This window comes from Thunnus albacares, chromosome 19 (genome assembly GCF_914725855.1).
Source record: "Thunnus albacares chromosome 19, fThuAlb1.1, whole genome shotgun sequence".
Taxonomy (NCBI): domain Eukaryota; kingdom Metazoa; phylum Chordata; class Actinopteri; order Scombriformes; family Scombridae; genus Thunnus; species Thunnus albacares.
The window spans coordinates 7,724,012-7,743,236 of record NC_058124.1 but is presented as its reverse complement, the minus strand read 5'-3'; the positions used below and the strand labels follow the sequence as shown (position 1 = coordinate 7,743,236).

General features: G+C 41.3%; 1 protein-coding gene across 6 annotated transcripts in view; it reads left to right on the top strand.

Annotated features, from left to right (window-relative positions):
* LOC122969807 (growth factor receptor-bound protein 10-like) overlaps positions 1 to 19,225 on the top strand; it is a 47,981-nt gene that overhangs the window by 6,970 nt on the left and 21,786 nt on the right. For 4 of the 6 annotated variants that reach the window (XM_044335791.1, XM_044335790.1, XM_044335792.1 and 1 more), the window contains 4 exons: positions 723 to 830; positions 7,969 to 8,062; positions 15,005 to 15,257; positions 16,093 to 16,216. In XM_044335791.1, the coding sequence (XP_044191726.1) occupies positions 780 to 830; positions 7,969 to 8,062; positions 15,005 to 15,257; positions 16,093 to 16,216 (522 nt within the window). In that variant the 5' untranslated portion in view covers positions 723 to 779. Of the gene's footprint in view, positions 1 to 722; positions 831 to 7,968; positions 8,063 to 15,004; positions 15,258 to 16,092; positions 16,217 to 19,225 lie in introns of those variants that run through there. The other 2 variants (XM_044335793.1, XM_044335794.1) reach the window with 2 other exon arrangements.

Below are 19,225 nucleotides of genomic sequence, written 5' to 3'. Positions count from 1 at the left end.
CAGCTTAGGATGGCTATTGTTGTGTGTGCATGGTGTGTGTATCTTCTTTCCAAACACAAACACACACATACGTACAACTTCCCCCTGCTTACTCACTGCAGATAATGCTGCACAATGCAGTGGAAATAGCCAACTCCTATTTCAAGTTCCTTCAGAAAGTCCCCCTCCTTTTGCTCTCTTCATCTCCTCTTCCCCCGCTTTGCCTTCCCCATCAGTCTGCAGGTGGTGAGTGGTCATGTGTTGCTAGCTTGGAGAGGGTTTCTTATTTAGTCTTAAGCCCCAGGCTTTGTTTGGGAACTGACTTGTGTATGTGTGTGTGTGTGTGTGTGTGTGTGTGTGTATATGTGTGTGTGTTGCACACAATGGCGGTGTTTACATTGGATTCGGTGTGCACATGTTCATCCATGCATGCACATTCATTCGCACATGCAGGCTTTGTTTTCTCTTTAGGAGAGAGTGGGGTGTAGGGTTCTTTCTTTTTTCTTTGAGCATACCAAATAGATACAGGTTTTACAAAGTTGCCGCACAGTGTTAAACACAGATCACTCACCTGGGATGTTTAGTCTATTTTGTTAAGTCATTTCTTTTCAAGTTATTTTTGCGAGATGCCTCTACACTCCTCCTTTTTTTTCTTCATCTTTCTTTTCATTTGGTGAATAGTGGTTTCTTTCCTCTTTTTCATTCAGTCTCTTTCCTGTGTTGTGTCCTTCCTTCGTGTGCAGGGTGCTGGTGAGACCTGTGGGTGTCAATCCCTACAGAGAGAGCATTGAAACAACTCCATGGCCTTAGCGGGATGCCCTGACTACTTCCTACGTCACTCAAACTACCAGGTATGTTGTATGTATGATACAGATATGGATATGTTGACTTAAAAAGTTGCAAACAAACTCTTGAGAGTTTGTTTGCAACTTTTGATCCAGTCATCCTTCTCCTACGCACCTGTCTCATGAAATAGATGTGTGAAATGTTTGTGTGTTCTGGACAGTTTGACTTGTCATCACAGCAAGTGTAATTTATAACTTTAATGATGGCTCCACATAATTTTGCTGCCAGTGAGCCAGCTGCTCCTAAATGGATCATAGTGATCATTTATGTTATTAGTCTCTTTTTGACAAGATGATAAAATGTCAATCTGAAAAGTATGCCTCAATGATAGTGGTTCATGATAGACAAACAATAACCATGGAAAAGTAATAGTATTGTAACCAACTAATGATGCAAAGTCATGGAAATTTTAATTGCTGTTGATATTAGAAGAATTAGTGGTATGTTTCCAAACTTAATTAACATAAAGGGCTAATTTAAGCTGAAGGCTTTAGGATTTCAGGTTAATGGACAATACTAACTATTTCAGTTTGTTTACTTGTTATTTTGCCCAGTGTGTGAGAAGAAAATGGGCCCAATTCATCCATGTTTTTGGTATAGTTTTGTGTGCATGCTAATGCTAAAGCTGTGTTAAGTAATGAGAGGTGATTAGCATTGCCAAAATTGGTAGCTCGAGTTACCATATGTTGGTATTTGAATTCTACAACAGTCATATTGCAGATGAACTAAGTGTTTTCACTGCAGGAATTTGGACTTGTCATAGTAGGAAAAGCAAAGGGTGGTGCTAATAACATCAGTTGTGACTCCGCTCTATCCAAGTGTCCCAAAGTCATGACAGTATGACAGTTTGTCAGCATGCACAATACTGTTTTCTGGGGAAAAAAAGGTCCATTATTAAGTCAAATTGATAGTTGAGGACTTAGTGTTCTACCAGTTTTCTCATTTCCTATCAGGAAGTTAACAAAGTTAGCTTGAGAGTTTGTGCTAAAGCAGTGTCAGCTAACTGCTGGTGTTCCTGCTACATTGTTGCTACATTGCCTCTGTTATAGCGATGTCGCCATTTCCTCACATCTCCCCACATCTCAGCAATAAAGTTGGTGAGTAAAATGTTACCATAATAGATAGGAATAGTGGCCAAAACTTCAAAAATATGATCTTTTTTCTCTTAAAGCTGCATTGTTTGTTTGCACTGATTTTTTTTTTTTTGTTACTTGGGGGCAACAGAGCAAGCTGTAAACATGATACCAAACTTTTACCAGCTTAAAAAGTTGTATGACAACTGTGTTAGCAAACAGTTGCCTCTTCACAGATCCATAAGACACAGAGCTAACTAGATTAGCATTCCATTGGTCATGGTTCTTGGCCACCTGAGGAGCATAAGTTCAATATTAACTCTCTTTTTAGCTCTGTTTTGGTCTTCACTGCTGCTGGAGGGAAGGTTGATGAAAGCGAGCAAACCAAACAGTTACGCTGGCCGGAAAACCAAAACAATGAGCTGAAAGAACCTATAATGTTCTGTAGCACTGGTCTGGTGGCAACTTTTTAAAAAAAATGATAATTGCACCTTTAGGTTTGGAATTACTGCAGGTTTAAGTTAGTAAAAGGGTTAATCTTTGGGTTATGGGTTTGGGAAAGACTGTAGTTAGAGGACAGTCCAGTGTTGGTTATAGAAACCTGTGTGTGTGTATCAACATGTGTACAGTGTCTCTGTGAGTCCACTTGCTTCACAGTGAATTAATCCCGGCCTAGTTAGGTGAAATATGGCGTCTCTGCAACACAACAGACCCACTTCCACTGTCCAACTCCTGCAGAATGAGCCCTTTGTCTCTCAGCTCGGATTTTCTCCTCTCCAACCCACCAGTAACCTAAAGAATTTGGCTAAAGAGCATGATGGAGGTCTATAAATAGAGCACTAAACAAATAACAATAACAAACTGTGAGCTTTGTTGTGTGACGCGCCTGAAAGCATGGGACTGATGGTATGACGTCTCACTGGGGACGATGGAGTTGACGTGGTCTCTGCTGCCTTATTCCTCTTAGTGGAGGTACAAAAATGCAGCTCCCTGCTAACCCAAACCGTGGGACTGCTGAGCCCCTGTTGAGCTGACATTAAGTTGGATTGGTTCACGTTAGCTTCCAGGAAAGGGTTTTGCACCAGTAAGACTGCAGTGAATAGTGAATTGAATCCCCATAGAAAACAACATTCCTCCACCCTGCATCTATTGGAGAAAAAACAGAGTTTAGATAGAAGGAGAGAAGTGGGTTACAACATTGCTGCAACACACACACATACACCCCATGGAGTCTCTCTGTAGGTTTAGTGTGTATAGATAAGGAGCAAATGAGCCCTCTTTTCTGCATACTTACATAACGCTATACATAACGCTGGGCATGTTTGGGAATCTGGGCAGCGTTCCAGGCCTGTCTCCGAATAGGATAAGTGTGTGTATGTGTGTGTGTGTGTGTGTGTGTGTGTGTGTGTGTGTGTGTGTGTGTGTGTGTGTGTGTGTGCGCGTGTGTACGCGCGCGTCTGTATATCTTAGTGAGAACTTTGGCTCTGTTCCAGAGATGTCTCAGAGGAAACAGCGAGCAACTCTCGCTTTCTTTCTGTCTTTTCCCTCCCATCTCCCCCAGTGTATGTGAGTGTGTGTTTTTAAATGTGTATACACATGCACTGCACAGCGCTAACAAACCACAGTCCGCAGACTCGAAGCTCAGCTGAGTTACGACTTTAACCGGTCAGAAGAGTGGAAAGAATGAAGCGGAACAGATCTTCGCCCTCAAAAGTCAGTATTAGTGCCAGCAGCAGCAGTCCTGAACATTACTGTTCTGTCTGAGAACATGGACTATAGTTCACTCTTTCTTTATGATCTGAAGAGGTCAGAGGTCAGCGGCTGTTAGCAGCTGTCGCCTAAGCAATGGGCACGCTCGGTCTCGTGCTTTCGAGGAAGCATAGCCTTTGATGCTCTTAGAGAAAGTATGTTGAAATGCCTAGATGTTAATTTTGTGGGCTACAGAGTGAAAGGGGAGAGGTTTGCTCATAATGAAAGAGATGTCAGGAGTAGTCATGTCTGTCTGTAGAAAAGAGTAACCCCAATATGTCAAGCTGATCGAAAGTCCCAGGCCTCCCAGGCATAAGATTTTCTCTACATGTTCTGCTGACTCCAAGAACCATGACATCGGTCCAATCAAATGTAACTTCAAGACTCCAAAATCCAGGACAAGAAATAACTCACACAAATCCAAGAAAACTACAAGAGACGACTCTTCACACTTTTTATAGGAGAAGATACATTCTGCAGATCTCCAAAGGAAAAAGACGAGCAGGAAGAGATAACATCGTTCAAAGCCAACACCCTCGAGCAAGATCTCTTCGCACTCCCTCCGTCAACCACTTAACACTGATCTGCTGAGGTTTTGAAGAGATGTCATTGCTTTATCACAGACTGTAGTTAATCCACCAGAATATTCCGACTGAAATATATGGTTAATACACCCAAAAAACAGTAATTACTGAGTGGAACCAAATTGCAGACTGATTGAACTAGCAGAGAAAACCAGCAGAGGAGGGGCTGCTATTGTGGTTATGGACAAATACATGTGTACAGTATGACTGACAAGCTCAGAGACAATTACATGAGTTTAACTTTTATGAAGAAGATAATTCATACCCTACTAAGTCTTTCCAGTCAAATTTGATGATGGTTTTTCAAAATCGTGACCCATAGTAATGTCTTAAGTTCTAACATTGTAAAGAGAATCAAAAGCCATTAAGGGTATTTCTGTACATTTTGCCCAAGACACAAAAGTCACCTCATCTCCTAGTCAAGTCCTAATCAAGACTAGTAGTCTGATGGTCTCACATAGAAACTTAAATTCTGTTAACCTTCATATAAAGCAGTTTTTTCCCTTAACCAACTTCTTATGTCAAAAACAATACTTAGACTGAAATATATATTATATTCATTACATTCAGTATAACTATTAGATGGATTGGCATGAAATGTACAGACATTCATGTTTTCCAGACCATGACGCCTACTGACTTTTGGGATCCCCTGACTTTTCCTGTAGCGCCACCATGAGGTTGACATTTGTGTTTTTTAGTGAAATGTCTCAACAACAATCGGATGGATTGCCATGGCACTTACCACAGACATTCATGTCCACCTCAGGATGAATTATTCTAACTAAAATGTACAATTGTTTCCATTACTTGGTTTATGGCTTACCTGCAAAATGAATGACATTCTTATCAGCTTTAGTTGTACTTTGTGCATATATTGCTAAAGCATGGTTACACACTAAACTAAGATGGTGAACATGGTAAACATTATACCGTGTCAACATCAGCATGTTAGCATGTTGTCATTGTGAGCATATGCACTGCCATGGGGACAAAAACGGTTTGTAGTTTTGAACATATTTTTCTTGGGAACAACCTTATCTTTACCACATCAATGGAAAAACTACATTTTTATCATGCCACCATCACTCCACACCTGCACAGAGTTATATTCCTCCTGTGGCATAGAGACAGTACTCTGTTCAACACATTCCTTCATTTATTGACTACTTTGTGGACACCGACATTTAGAATGACCTGCAGCAGTTTACAGAGTGAATTACATGGATATCAGCGTGTTTAAAAATGTTTTCAGTTTCATTTCTGACCAGTAATCACACTCCTACATGCAAACGATCTCCACTCCCCTATTAAAAATGTTCCGTGACCTTAATGAACTTAATGAAAAAAACAGCAAGTTGAAGATGTCGAAGAAATTCACTGAAAGATGATGTAAACAAGGTTGTGTGAATAATACTGTTATGAAACTTAAAACAGAAGATTGGAGGACTGACTCACAAGCCATAAAACTAGAAGAAGAAAGCTTCCCCTCATGTACAACTTATACCCATAAGACTAGTAATATCAAGAATGTTGTTTATAACTACTGGGACATTGTGCAAAACAATCCGCATCTGGAGAATGCTTTTAGTGAAAAACCAACGTTTACTTTAAGTTACTTTTAAGAAAGGGAGACTTTGGTTCCCCTATCACTTCAGCACCTGTTTGACTGTTGAGTTAGCATCAGTACACTGTCTCTACAGACTATAGAGTCAGAGAAAGTGCATTATGTGAAGTTCACGATGAGGTTTTTATGGGCAATGTAGCTGTTAAAGCTGTCTCTTTTACTGCACAAGGGCTGCTGAGGGGAGGGGATTTTCCCTGGGTTTACTTGTAGCTATATATTAACACTGCTGCTACTAATAGCTGTTACTAGAACTAGGACACTGTCCTGCCTCCAACTCCTCTGTGTATACAATTACACTCTTATGCTCAGGAAAAGACAGTCCCAAACCACTGCTGATAGTGCTCAAAGAAGAATAGTAGATGCACAGATTTCTTATGACTGTAATGTTTACCCAAACCTCCTAAAGTCTATGCCCTTAAATGAATTATTTGCACACGGTCACTCGCTCTCTTGCTGAGAATTAGATGAGAACATACTCTGTCTACAGCCAGCAGTCGGTTAGCTTAGCTTAGCACAAAGACTGGAAACATGGGGAAACAGCTAGCCTGGCTCTGTCCAGCAGTTACAAAGTCCCCTACCAGCACCTCTAAAGCTCGCTATTTAACATGTTATATCTAGTTAGTTTAATCCATACAATGAAATAAGTGTAGAACTGGCAATTCACTGTTTTACAGAGACTCTAGGAAGTTAATGCTCCCAGCCAAGAGACAGTCTGGCACACTGAAAACAGTGAACTCTCATTTACACTTCACTTTTTTGTATGGATTAAACAAATGAGATATAATGTGTTAATTAGTGTGTTTTACAGGTGCTAATAGCTGATTTTTAAATTTGATTTTCTTTGTACAGAGCCAGGTTATCTGCTCCCCCTTGTCTGCAGTCTTTGTGCTAAACTAAGCCAAGCTAAGCTAAACTGCTGGCCGTCATGTTTAATGGACAGATATGAGAGCGGTATTGATCTTCTCATCTTACTCTTTGCCATAAAGCGAATAAAAGTGTTTCATAAAATGACACAGAACTATCCTTTAAGAAACTTTGGGATCTTCACTGGAATGTAAAATAATGTGTTTGAACAATGCTTGGCCATGCAACATCAGTTTGTAATGATGGACCTATCAGTGGATCCTGCAGTGGACCCTAGTTTATCATGTCTGTGTGAGCAGGAGTCCACTTCTTTGGAATAATGCTCACTGTTGTGTGCATGTTGGCTTGCATGTCTCTCTCACATGATGACTGAGATATATTGTATATCAGAGGGAGTTTAGTGGACAGGTAGCTGTATCTCCAGCTTTAGCTGAGGCCTGCAGACTGCAGACTTTCTCTGTCAGCCCACAGGCCCTGCAGCCAAGTTGCCTTCCTTGGAAAGCTTTTGGCTGCTGCTTCTCAGAGCTATAAATCTTACTCTGGGCATTTATGGATGTTTTCGAAGCACTGAGGGGAGCTTCAAGTGTGTGTGTATGTGCATACATGCACAACAGGACCTCTGGCCACGAGCAGTTCCTGGAAGCAATGCTTCCGCGTTCTTCTTTTTCCTGGAAAAGGGAAGATTGAAAATTTCTTTGGCCTTTTTCCATCCTTTCTCCTCTGCAGCTTTCTTGCCTTGAGGCTGCTTCAAATTAGACAATGTGTGAGGAACTTAGCCATGTGTGCGTGCGTCTCCAGACGTGTGAGATTGTATAAGTGTGCCTGAGCTGGTATGTTTTTGCTCTAAAAATGATTGATCTGCGTTTTTTTTTCTTTTTGGTTTCTTTTTTTGACACACAAATCAGTACCTGATGCAAGTTTCATGTGAGAACTTGATGCAGAGAGTAAAAGTGTGTGTCCTTGTCTGTGTGTGTGAAAGAGAAACAGAGAACGAAAGGTCAGGGGGTCACAAAGTCACAGTGCTACAGGGTCAAAGTGTCACTGGTCTCTGAACTTGAGGCTTAATGTTCCTCGAGAGCAGAAGCATGAACCCACCCTTTGTCTGACCCTCTGAACCCTGTGAAAATGACACGTTGTGTTTTACTTCACTAAAATATCTGACATCTTAAAGCCACTGCATGGTTTTTTTTTACCGCATGGTCTTTTAAAATAAATCTTTTTTTTTCTGCCTTTTTCTTTTTGACAGGAAGGCATGGACCGCACTTCCTCTCGCAGGCCCGAGGAGCTGATTGTTCCAGGCTTTCAGCGCTCGGCCAATCAAAACTTTCCACATCACCATGGTAACTCCTCTAGTCTCTATTCAAAATACAAATTTTATTCAAAATATGAAATATGGCCAATCTATTCTTTATGTTATAGATGATGGATGACACAGTTTTGTTCATATTTCACACACCTTTTCCATTTCTTCCATTGCTTACTTTATGGGATCTGTCTGCTGCCAAAACCTATTTGCTGGCACACTTAATGCTCTTCCTGTCTTCCTAGAAATCCCCCCCTCTCCTTCTCTATCTCTTTCTCCATCTAGGACATTGTCTCCCTTCATCACTGCAGGCTCTGCTTTCTCATTGGAGAGGTTATAGAGTGTTATAAGTGTTTTCCCCACCGTTTTTAGCACAGCTCAGCACTTTTCTACCCCCACCACCCTAACACACACACACACACATGCGTTAACCTGCTCCCAATATATTCCCAGAGATCCCTTCAGCCGTTGTGGAAAATCTTGGGAATCTTTTTGGAAAGCAGCCAACCTGAGGAGAGGAGAGGTTGTAAATCCTCACTCCCCGACCTCCTTTTTTTTCTCCCTTGGGTTGGTGGTTTACTGGATTGTCTGCTCTGCTGATGTGTGGTGGTCATGCTCGTGTGAGAGTATTGTAAATATGGCTTCATGTGAATGGGGTAACTAGATGGGGTGTTTATATAGGCCTGTAGATCAGCCAGTGCCGGGCAAAGGGGAGTTTATAGTAAGTAGGCCATAGGTCTGTGGGGCAGGGGCGGAGATAGTAGAAGGTATGCAGGTTCATACTCGAAAGCAGGCAGTGACACCGCAGACGATCCCACAGTGATTAGAGGAGGTTTTCTACAGTCACACAGCAACACTGAGAACAATTATATGCATTTGATATCCAGTTACTAGCATTTCTAGGTTGTTTGGTAGTGTATAGTATTTTCTTATTCCCTCAAATACTTAGTGAAGTGTAGATGATGAGACATCAAGTTAAGGTATTTCAGCTGCTGCTACACTCAAGTCAGTCAGTTCCTGTGATGTAAAACCTCAACAACAAACATCAGGTTTTAGTTGTTGCAGTTCATCCACCAGAATAAAAAAGTAAAGGTTTCTATATAGAGAAAGCAGACATTTAAGTAGTTTTTTTCAGAGCATATTTTAGTGGTCAAGATACTAATTTGTCTACAGACAGTAGCCTCAATATACCAGAATGCAATGCTGTGGCTTGCTTTTAGTTGTAAAAGTAATTGTAAAAGTAATCCTGGAGGACTAACTAAAGTAGAAGATGACAAGAAAAGTTGAGGGAAAAAAGTAAAATTAAAGGGGACATATTATGCACATTTCCAGGTCTATATTTATATTCTGGGGCTCTACTGGAATATCTTTGCATGATTCACAGTTAAAAAAAACTCCTTATTCATCTTATAATGGCCCTTTATGCAGCCCCTCAGTTCAGCTTCTGTCTGAAACAGGCCGTTTTAGCTCCTGTCTCTTTAACTTCCAATGAGCCCACTGATTGGTCAGCTTCTGGAAGCTCACAGCTGACTTCTGGCTGCTCGGGAAGCTACGTCAACAAAACATGCAACAAACTATAGTAGTAGGATTTTGCTACTTTTTCTCACTCTTTACTTGAAATGTCAACTTCTCAAATTAATCTGAAGATATGAGGGTGGACAATGCAAACAACACAAGGAACAACCTTAGCAACAAAGGCTACTGAATGGACGGCCGTTTATGGGCATTGGCCATGAGCTGATGTCAGCTTGTCGGCAAAGTAGAAAAAAACATCATAAACAAAGCGTTCAGAGCAGGTTGAAACCCTGGCTTTTGACTTGTAGGCAGCATTTCTACATACGTTAACCCCAAGTTTTGGAACTTTGATCATGTTTAGCATAGATATCTGACATCACAACAGTATATGAATAACAGAAAACCACAAAAAGCATAATATTCCTCTTAGAAGTGCTAGATTGTAAAAACTAAAAAATCCACACATAGACAATAGTTGTGGCTTTGATTGTGAAAAAGGCTTTGAACTATATGTTTGGGTCTACATATAGGTTGTCATTATTATGCATTATTGAATTGCATCAAGCTGCGTGTAAACTAACAGGTGACAAACCCAGACATTCATTCATTTATATCATGTGTGGTCAGGTGAAATGAATGTGCATACAAGAGAAGAATTATGTGATTTGTGTCAAAAAGTCAAAGTTCTGATAAAAAGACCTGATGCAGTTAGTTATTAGCTAAAAAAATGTAGATAAGACAGCTGTGTTTATCAGTAGAATGTAGAATTCTTCATTGTATTCAAGGTGACTTTTTTTTAGGTGTCAATATATCTGCCATTCATCTACAACCAACTGAAGTTTCCCTGATGATTTGTTTTGCACAAAAAAAAGAAGATGACTCCAGTGAAAACCAACAAGTCGCTGGCAAAGTCACCCAGCTACTGTTTCATTCTGACTTTGCCCTACAGAGAAACATCACATAAACCTCACTGATGGACGTGCTGTATATTTAGACCATGCCCAGCTCAGGTTACCTGCCCTTCATTTATGCTAGGCATGTCGTTTGATGATCTGATGACATGTCTTGATACTTACCATAAGATTGGCTGCATGTGGGGTCCAAAAGTCAGACTTTTGGACCCCACTGTATGTCGGGCAGTATTCTATGCCAGATTTAATGTTTTGTTTTTAATTTTTTCTTAATTAGATTTGTGTATTCTCCTCCAGATTCGCCCTGCTTCACTTCAATAGTGAATTCACTGAGCTGCTCAGTAACTATAGACTTGTTGGGTATTACTCATAACTGGCGACTTAAAGATTTAGTAGCTTGCATCTCGGTAATGATTGTCAAGAGAGAAAAGCATTAATCACTTTACACATCCACATTTGCCCATTATGTTTGGTAATTGAGATCTCAGACCTCACTAAGTTTCACTCTCACTATATTGTCCATAAGAAAGACATGGACATCCCACAATGCAAAATGTGAATACACTAACACAAACACAAGGCAAATACAAAAATGCAAAGTGATCTCGTAGATTATAAAAGCATTGATGCGGCTGCATTTTTAAGCTAAATGTAACTGGAGAATTTTTATTGCATATAAAGAAAGTTAATTTCACTTTTCCCTTGAAAACCTGAACGTCCAGCTCTCTTCTTTGACCTCTAGACTGCCAATCAATGATTGCAGGTTGTCGTGGCCAGGGACAGAGAACACTCGTTCAGAGTATTCTGGGATCTTAGAGGAATGAATTGGCCGTGGTTGTACGGTAGGTTTTGTAGTCAGATGCTAGCCGGACTGCTGTAGCAGTTCATCTACATTCAAAGTCACTGTGTGTAGAGGAGAGGGAGAAGACATTTTCATGCTATATGTCCTCTGGCTTCCCTGCCTGAAGCCAGCAGTGCAGTGTTGGCCAAGCCAGCAACGGGAGGAGGGAGAGGAATGCCAATGATACTATCATTATCCTCTTAAAGCTGCACTAGGCTAAATTTTTATGTAAAACTCCAGCCGGCTTATCAGCTTCAATCAGAAAGTGGTGCTGTAACAGAGAAGAGCTGCAAGAGAGAAAACTTTCCAATTCCCAAAAAGTAAGATGATAGCCTAATGAAATATTGGTTTTAAATGGTACCACTTGAACAGGGTTTTTCCTGGTCCAAAATCAGGCAGGCAGGTGGTACCTCATAGTTTTAAAATCATTAGTGCGCACGTGTGCGTGCCTTCTTCTGGCTCTTGTGCAACACAGTTAAGGGTGATGATGAATTTGAAATTAACTCCAGAAGATGTTCCACTAATTTGAACAGATGATGCCAATGTAGGCCTGTGTAGGTCTGGTGTTACATTAAATACTATGACGAATAACATCAGGCAGATATGGCTGAATATGAACATAGCTGCTGGAACAGTGGAAGAGTGCAAACAACAACCCTCTTTACAAAGGCCTACTTTTGTTTTTCCCCCTTGAAATCTTCATAGAGTAACTTATAGACTACACAGTGCAAGGGTAATACCAAGAGCATTTCTAAATAGTTCAATGTGATTTTCCTGCATGTTGCACTATAGAATCACAATCATTTATGATTAGTGCAGCTCTTTAGTCAATCACATTTCTCCAAAACCATGGAGTGCTATACTTCATTTTGTTCAGAAGAAGGAGGACTTTCCAGTTAATTTAATCTTACAAGTAAGCAGAAATATCTGAAAGCATGACAGCTGAAATAACAATATTAGCTGCGGTTTGCTGAGCAGGAAAGCTGTCCTCATTGTTTTTGTAGATAACAAAATTTAGTGTCTGCCTTCTTAAAAATGAAGAAATTTTAAGACATCTTTGGACCTTGAATTACAAAAAAATATATTAAACGTTTGCTAAATAGCACTAAATGCCAAGTACCATTGAATCTGATGAGAATTTCATTAGTTTTGCAGGTATTTTTAACCAGTATTGGACAATTTGCAATTTTGACCTGATGATGGTGCAAGATGAATGGTCAGGACATCAGTAAAGTTATTACAATTCATCCTAAGATAGGGCATGAATGACCAAAAATTCATGGCAATCCATTCATTAGTTGTTGAGACATTTCACTCAAAACCAAAAATATGAACTTTATAGTGGCACTAGAGGAAATATCAGGGGATCCCCAAAGTTGGTAGGCTTCATCATCTGGAGACCATTAATTTCTGTACAAAATTTCATAGCAATCCATCCATTAGTTGAGATATTACAGTCTGGAAAGTGGTGGGCTGATGGACACTGTGATTCTTATGGCCTGCTAGCGTGCCTATAAAGCATGTATCCACTTGTACCCTCTCTGACTCTCTTCTTTATGGAAGATTAGGATTCTTGTTTTTCGTTAATATCACATCACAAGATTTGTGGATATTGAAGTTCTGAAAAGTCAAAGTTATCTTCTATCTGCAGCCATCAATGTGTAATAGACCCTTTTTGACAGAAGATATCTTAACATACCAGAGTAGAAAAAGCACAGTTGTAATTAATAAGATGAATATTGGCTGAATTCTTGAACACTTGAATGCAGTCTGTTAATATTATCAGTAACACCTGTGCTTTTACTACTATGAGAAGTCGAACTCTCTGCTGTGACAAAGATCTATATTGCAGTTATACATTATAAGTATCTTTGACAGTCCTCATCTGCTCTCTTGTTCTTTTCCAACTGTGTCTCCACCCCTCGTGTCCCCACAGCCCATGTCCCACTCATGAATCCTGACATCACATGACCTTGTGTCCTAGACTGTCCTCTTTGTGTGTATATATGTGTGTGTATTTGTGTCATGCGTACCTCTTTGTGATCTGAGATCAGACCGGCCGACTCCTGCTGTTTTGGTTACAGTGGCTTCTTTTCCACCGTGTAGTCTCAGCATGTATGTTCAATGTGTGTATGTGTGTGTCCACGCAGTACACTTCTCATTCTCCTGTATAATTACATGCACATGCTCATCAGCACTGCATAGTGTACATGGTGTCCTGGGCTCTTCTGTGTGTATTTGCGTGTGTTTTGGTGCCCTACTTTGTTCTGATCATTTGGTCACCATGTGCCATGAACAGGCTGGTGTGCGTTCCCCGAGTGCTGTAATTTTTTCCTTCAGGAATGTCAGGAATTCTGTGTGTGGTGTTGGGGTGGGACGCACATAGGACCAAAGGGCCTTGGACAACACACATACACACAGAAACATATTGGGACATAGTGGCCTTGTGAGGACATTCAAAGGTCTTACTAAATGTTTAGCTTTTATTTTGCCCTTAACCTAAAACTGGCTTTATTAGAGACATTTCTATCCCACTAGCACACTTATCCCCATACACTGTACACATTATATTGTTAGCAGTTTAGATTTAGAAAATAAATTGCCATTTGCCTCTACAGTAGTAAATAGTAGTTGCAGTCTACAGCCCCTGAAGGGCATATGATTTTATCGCAAAATGTCTGTTTATACAACTTGCAAGAAAAAAAAGATATGAATGAAGAACACATCATCAAAACACTTAGAGTAGCTTACCTTCTTAATCAAGTTAAAAGACAAGATCACTGCCTTATTGACTGTCTTATTAGAGCAGTCCTGGAGACCCTTTCACCCTGGTTTGGTTTGGTTTGGTTGGTTGTTGGTCTGTGGGTGACTATTGGATCCAACTTCCAGTGTCTGATAGACACCACAGCCCCTTGAATGACAGGCGTCACATAGTCGCACCAATGGCAAGCAGAGAGTCAGTGTACTACACAGCCATTGGAAGAAATCCAAACCAAAATGAAATCCAACACGAGGAGGAGTGAAACCTCAAAACAAAGCTGTGTGCTCTCTCTCTGCTCTCATGCTTGTTGGTTCGGGGCCACAGTGTGCCTCTGGCAAATGACCATGTCAAATTATGACTTATTAAAGGTGCCAGTCTGAATGCTGGGGCATTGTCTCTGTCTGCACAAAAAAATATGGACAAAAGGTCAAAATCTTATGCTGTACAAATTAAAGGATGATGTCTGGTCACCCTTCATGAATCACACAGCTAATTGGCTTTCATAGTACTCCTTCTGTTTATAAATGTGGTAGAAATACAAGAAAAGACAAATGGCTAGATATGTAGAAATGTGCATTGCCAGACTTTGCAGCTGGTCCTATTTTACCTTTACTAAGCCTTTCATATCCACTGTGAAGACTGCTGAGAGAAAACATGAATAATTGTGTAATCATTTCAGGTCTTCTGTAGCTCTGTTTTCTTTATCACTAAACCTGGCCGCTTAAGTTTAATCTCTTTTGCACCACAGTCTGTGAAGGATGATTTTAATGGCTGTCAGCTGGTTGTAGATGGTTTTAAAATAATCTTTCACTGATACACACTGAGGCGACACCTAGTGGATATCTGCAGTCCTGCAACTTTCACTGTCACTGTCACTGTCACTGTCACTCACCTTTCTGTTTCTCCACCTTTCTCCACATTTCCCACCCCGCCGCCCACCCGCCTCCGCAGACGATGACGTGGATCTGGAGCAACTTGTGAATGAGATGAACTCTTCCATGGAGAGTGTGTACTCTACAACGGACACTGCGCTACTCCTGAACAACGGCCATGCACACACTCCGCACCACCACCACCACCACATTCACGTTGCCTACCCGGGACATGGCCAGGCCCACCGGCGTCACACCCCACCCATACCCACTTCCTCCCCCTCCAGGGAGAGGCTGCGACACTCTCAGCCCATGCACATCCAGGCTGTCAGGTACATAGTACCAACCCTCTGCATTGTTTTCACTGTTTTATACTCAACATGAAGACAACTAGAAGCCCTGTGCTTGCAGGAATGAAAATATGTATTAAAGACAGCATCGCCTGAGGAAGAGCCACTTCGTCTGTTTGTCTTTGCTTTCTGTGTGCTTTTGTTGATTTGTGTGTATCAGAAGCTTTAAATATTCAGTTATTGCAAGCAAGCTGCTTCCAGCTGTCTTTATGCTGTTTCTCATTGGGCCTCTGGAAGCCCTTTTCCCTCACTGCAATTGAAGTTTTATTTCGTAATCACCAGTAAATGCCAGATTATGATTGCTAAAATCCAGTTGAAAGCAGTAAATCTTAAGAATAAGATGCTCTTTGAAATCTGATTCATTAGAAATTGGTGTTAACTTCGCTTGTAGTTTATTGATGTTACTGTTGTTTTAGTTTAGATCATTTTGGGTTTTCACCATGATCATCTACCGTAGTATCACCTGGCACCAAATTTTGGCCCTTAGTGTCTTTTTATTGATCTCCATGAATAAATTATTTTGCATTTTTGTTGAAGCAGAAAAAATAACTTTATTTGTTCAATGTTACAATAAATTGTTGTCACCAGAAGTTTTGCTCCAGAATGCTGAAGTAACAACTTTTTATTTCCAAAACTCTGGAAGTGTTTGCTTTCAAACATCAAAGGTGAAATGAACTTTTTAAATCTTATATACCGCACGTGTGTGATCATACCTTGTCATACCCAAATGATTCCCATGACCATATGTATACACTATTGTCAGTGTTTTCACTGGTCAGCTGGGACATGACACAAGTGTGTGTGTCTCCCTCTGCAGGTGCCTGCAGGAAGAGCAGCAGCTGCGTCCAGCCTCGCTGCCGGCCATCCCCAACCCTTTCCCTGAACTCTGCAGCCCGGCAGGCTCTCCTGTTCTCAGCCCTATCCAGACCTCTGACAATCACGTAAGTACACTTAAACCACCTCACCTGCACTAACAAACACTCACTGAAATGCAACTAATTATACACACTGGAGGAGGCAGGCATGCTCAAGTGTTGGAAGGTTTCTGATTGAGAGGCTACCTTTCAGTGTTAGTAGAAGGAAAACTTCATTAACCTTCTTAGCAACTTAGCTAAGTGAAATAAATACATGAACATGACATTACATGCTGCAGGATAAGGAAATAAATGCCCACCGTTCACCTTAGTATTATTTAAACATTTTGTCAGTTAAACGTCTGATATGATATTAAGTTGTTACTGGTCAATACCACTATGGTCATGATAGATTTTGAACTCCTCATTGCGTTTGTTGTCCTTTATTTCACCATGGTCATGAGAGAGGGTGTGTGTCTTTGTGTGTGTGTGTGTGTGTGTGTGTGTGTGTGTGTGTGTGTGTGTGCGTGCGTGTGTGTGTGCATGTGTGTGTGTGTGTGTGTGTGTGTGTTTTGAAACCAGCTGACTGGCCTGTTATGTTCAGGTCAGAGCAGCATGTGTTGACTTTGGCTGCGTACAGCCTTTCCTTCCATTACACAACAGCTCAACCAGGGTTATCTGACTGTGTGTGTGTGTGTGTGTGTGTGTGTGTGTGTGTGTTATTGTGGAAGCGTCATTATCAATCACATGTACACACACACGCACATACATAGTGACAGACATGTTTTGTTGTGGAAGGAGGTGAGTAGTGTCCGCTGCAGACAGAGTGCAGACTTCCGTAGCACAGCCGGGAATATGGCTGGGAACGTTTTCAGGTCGGATCTCTCTGAACCTTCTGAATCCGTCTGCCAGCAGATCTGCAAGACAGGCGCCCATTTCCGGTTCACACGCTTTCACGTCGGGTCTTGGCGTCACAGTGTGTATGTGTGTGTGTGTGTGTGTGTGTGTGTGTGTGTGTGTGTGTGTGTGTGTGTGTGTGTGCGCGTGTGTGTTTGTGCCTAACCTAGCCCTTCCTTCCCCCGGCAGAGCCTCCTGTCCCAGGAATGTTCCATCCTTCTCTAAGATGTTTTCAGGATGCCCACCCTGAACAATAAAAGTTATTTTAGATGCTCACTCTTTCTTGCTGGAAACACACGCGCGCACACACACACACACACACACACACAGGTGGCATTATTCAGTTGACACGCACATACACATGTGATTTCGTTGACATCATCTCACAAGGTCTGGAGTCAGAGAGCAAGTTTGCAGTTTCCACAAAAGGCCTTTTGTTTGTGTTTGAGCCTTGTGTGTCTTTTTCCCAGAACATCTTCATTTTACCCAGTTCAGTTCATTTAACTATTGTCTGGTGTATCTTAAAGGGCCAATAATCAGTCAGTACCTGTAACAGAATAGATTTGGATTCATAATTTTTTGTATTTGGTGAATGTGTTTTTAACTACACTTTGATGTTTGTGTGCATCATTAAAGCCGCTTTGCATACGCTATGTATGTCACATCAACAGCATCTTTCAAACAGATCACTCAGAACACTGGCAGTTTTTGCATCCTCTTTACTGTATTTTTCATGGCATGTCACCAGATTGGAATAGGCAGGAAATTCTTCAAGACTACTTAATGGCAGAACTTGTGCTATTCTTCCAGCGTGAACAGCGATAAAGCTCGTGCTGGAAGGAGCGAAAGGCACATGGAAACATCACTTCCAACATTCCATCATGTTTATCATCGTCAGCAAAAGAGAAAAACCTTTTGGCCGAAGAAGCGCAGGAGGTGGCTGGGAGACTGATAAATGTGCAAGTGGAGGTGATGGAGATCATGGGAAACAAAAACTACCAGCGTGAGATAGAAGCTAGCAAAAATCTCCAGCATGGTTTGAACCGCGTGCAATTGTTAGTTAACTTGACAATGATACACAAATGTCTAAAAATGCTAAATTGAGTTTTTCATGCTCTGCTCAACATCTTACCAGCATTAACTGACCTCCTTCGCTGGATGCGTGTGGAGCTATCATGTACTTTAATCTGCTTTAATGCTTAAAATCAGCCATGGCTAGTCTTCGGATGATTGAATGAGACCTTCACTGATCAAATCACTTAAGTTCAGCAAGACAGGCGGCAGACTGACCACACCGTAGCCTTTAACTCCAGACGTCAGCACCTCAGTTGTCATGCTATGTTGTGTAATATCCTCTGTGAGCTAACAGAGAGGCTATATGAGTTTAGCTTATGCATGGATTGAAGATGGTTGTGTACATGTATGCATGGATGTGTGCAGGTCAGTTTGGTTATGTAGTCTGGAGAGGGGTTCAGTCAGCGAGATGCACTGAGGATGGCTTACACAACAATGCAGACGAGACTCTCAGACGTGCCGTGCGTTGGTCTACAGACATAGTTGCATAGTATTTGCATTGGCATGGTTTTATCGTAGGATCTCTCTCACAGTCTCCCTCCAGCTGTTGAGTTGGAATCTGAACATTCTTCACTAAGCTTCAGTCTTTCTCACTGGGATACACAGCTTACATTATGAGCCAGTAAAACTGAGTATGTGCGTGACATGACAGGTTTATGGCCCGCGTTGCCTTTGATAACATAAATGGATTTGTCCTCAGGGTATCATGAACAGATAACATGACGCTGCATCTCCATCGGATTTTATAAATAAGTTAAGGGGAATACCCACCTGTAAATCTTATTTAACCCTATAAATGGGTCTAGTAGCTGCTAAGCAAAGCTAATTCAGTAGCCTGACTGAAGTTAGCACTGGGCTGTCAGACTGTAGCTGCCATTTCCCACGCAAGTTGTGGTAGTCTTACACCATACAGTTCAGTCATATTGCCCCGGCTTTCACAAGGATTTGGTCGGGTCCTGTCTGTCACCACTGGGTAAATGAGTTTACTTTGGCATCAGGATGCCGGCTGCTGTAACGCAATTCTCGCTTTTATTTGTGGCCAGAGAGGCGGCATTACAAACATCAGGAACGGTAGGGAGCCCCAGTGGTTAAAGACACTATCCTTCAACCAGAGGATTCAGGTTC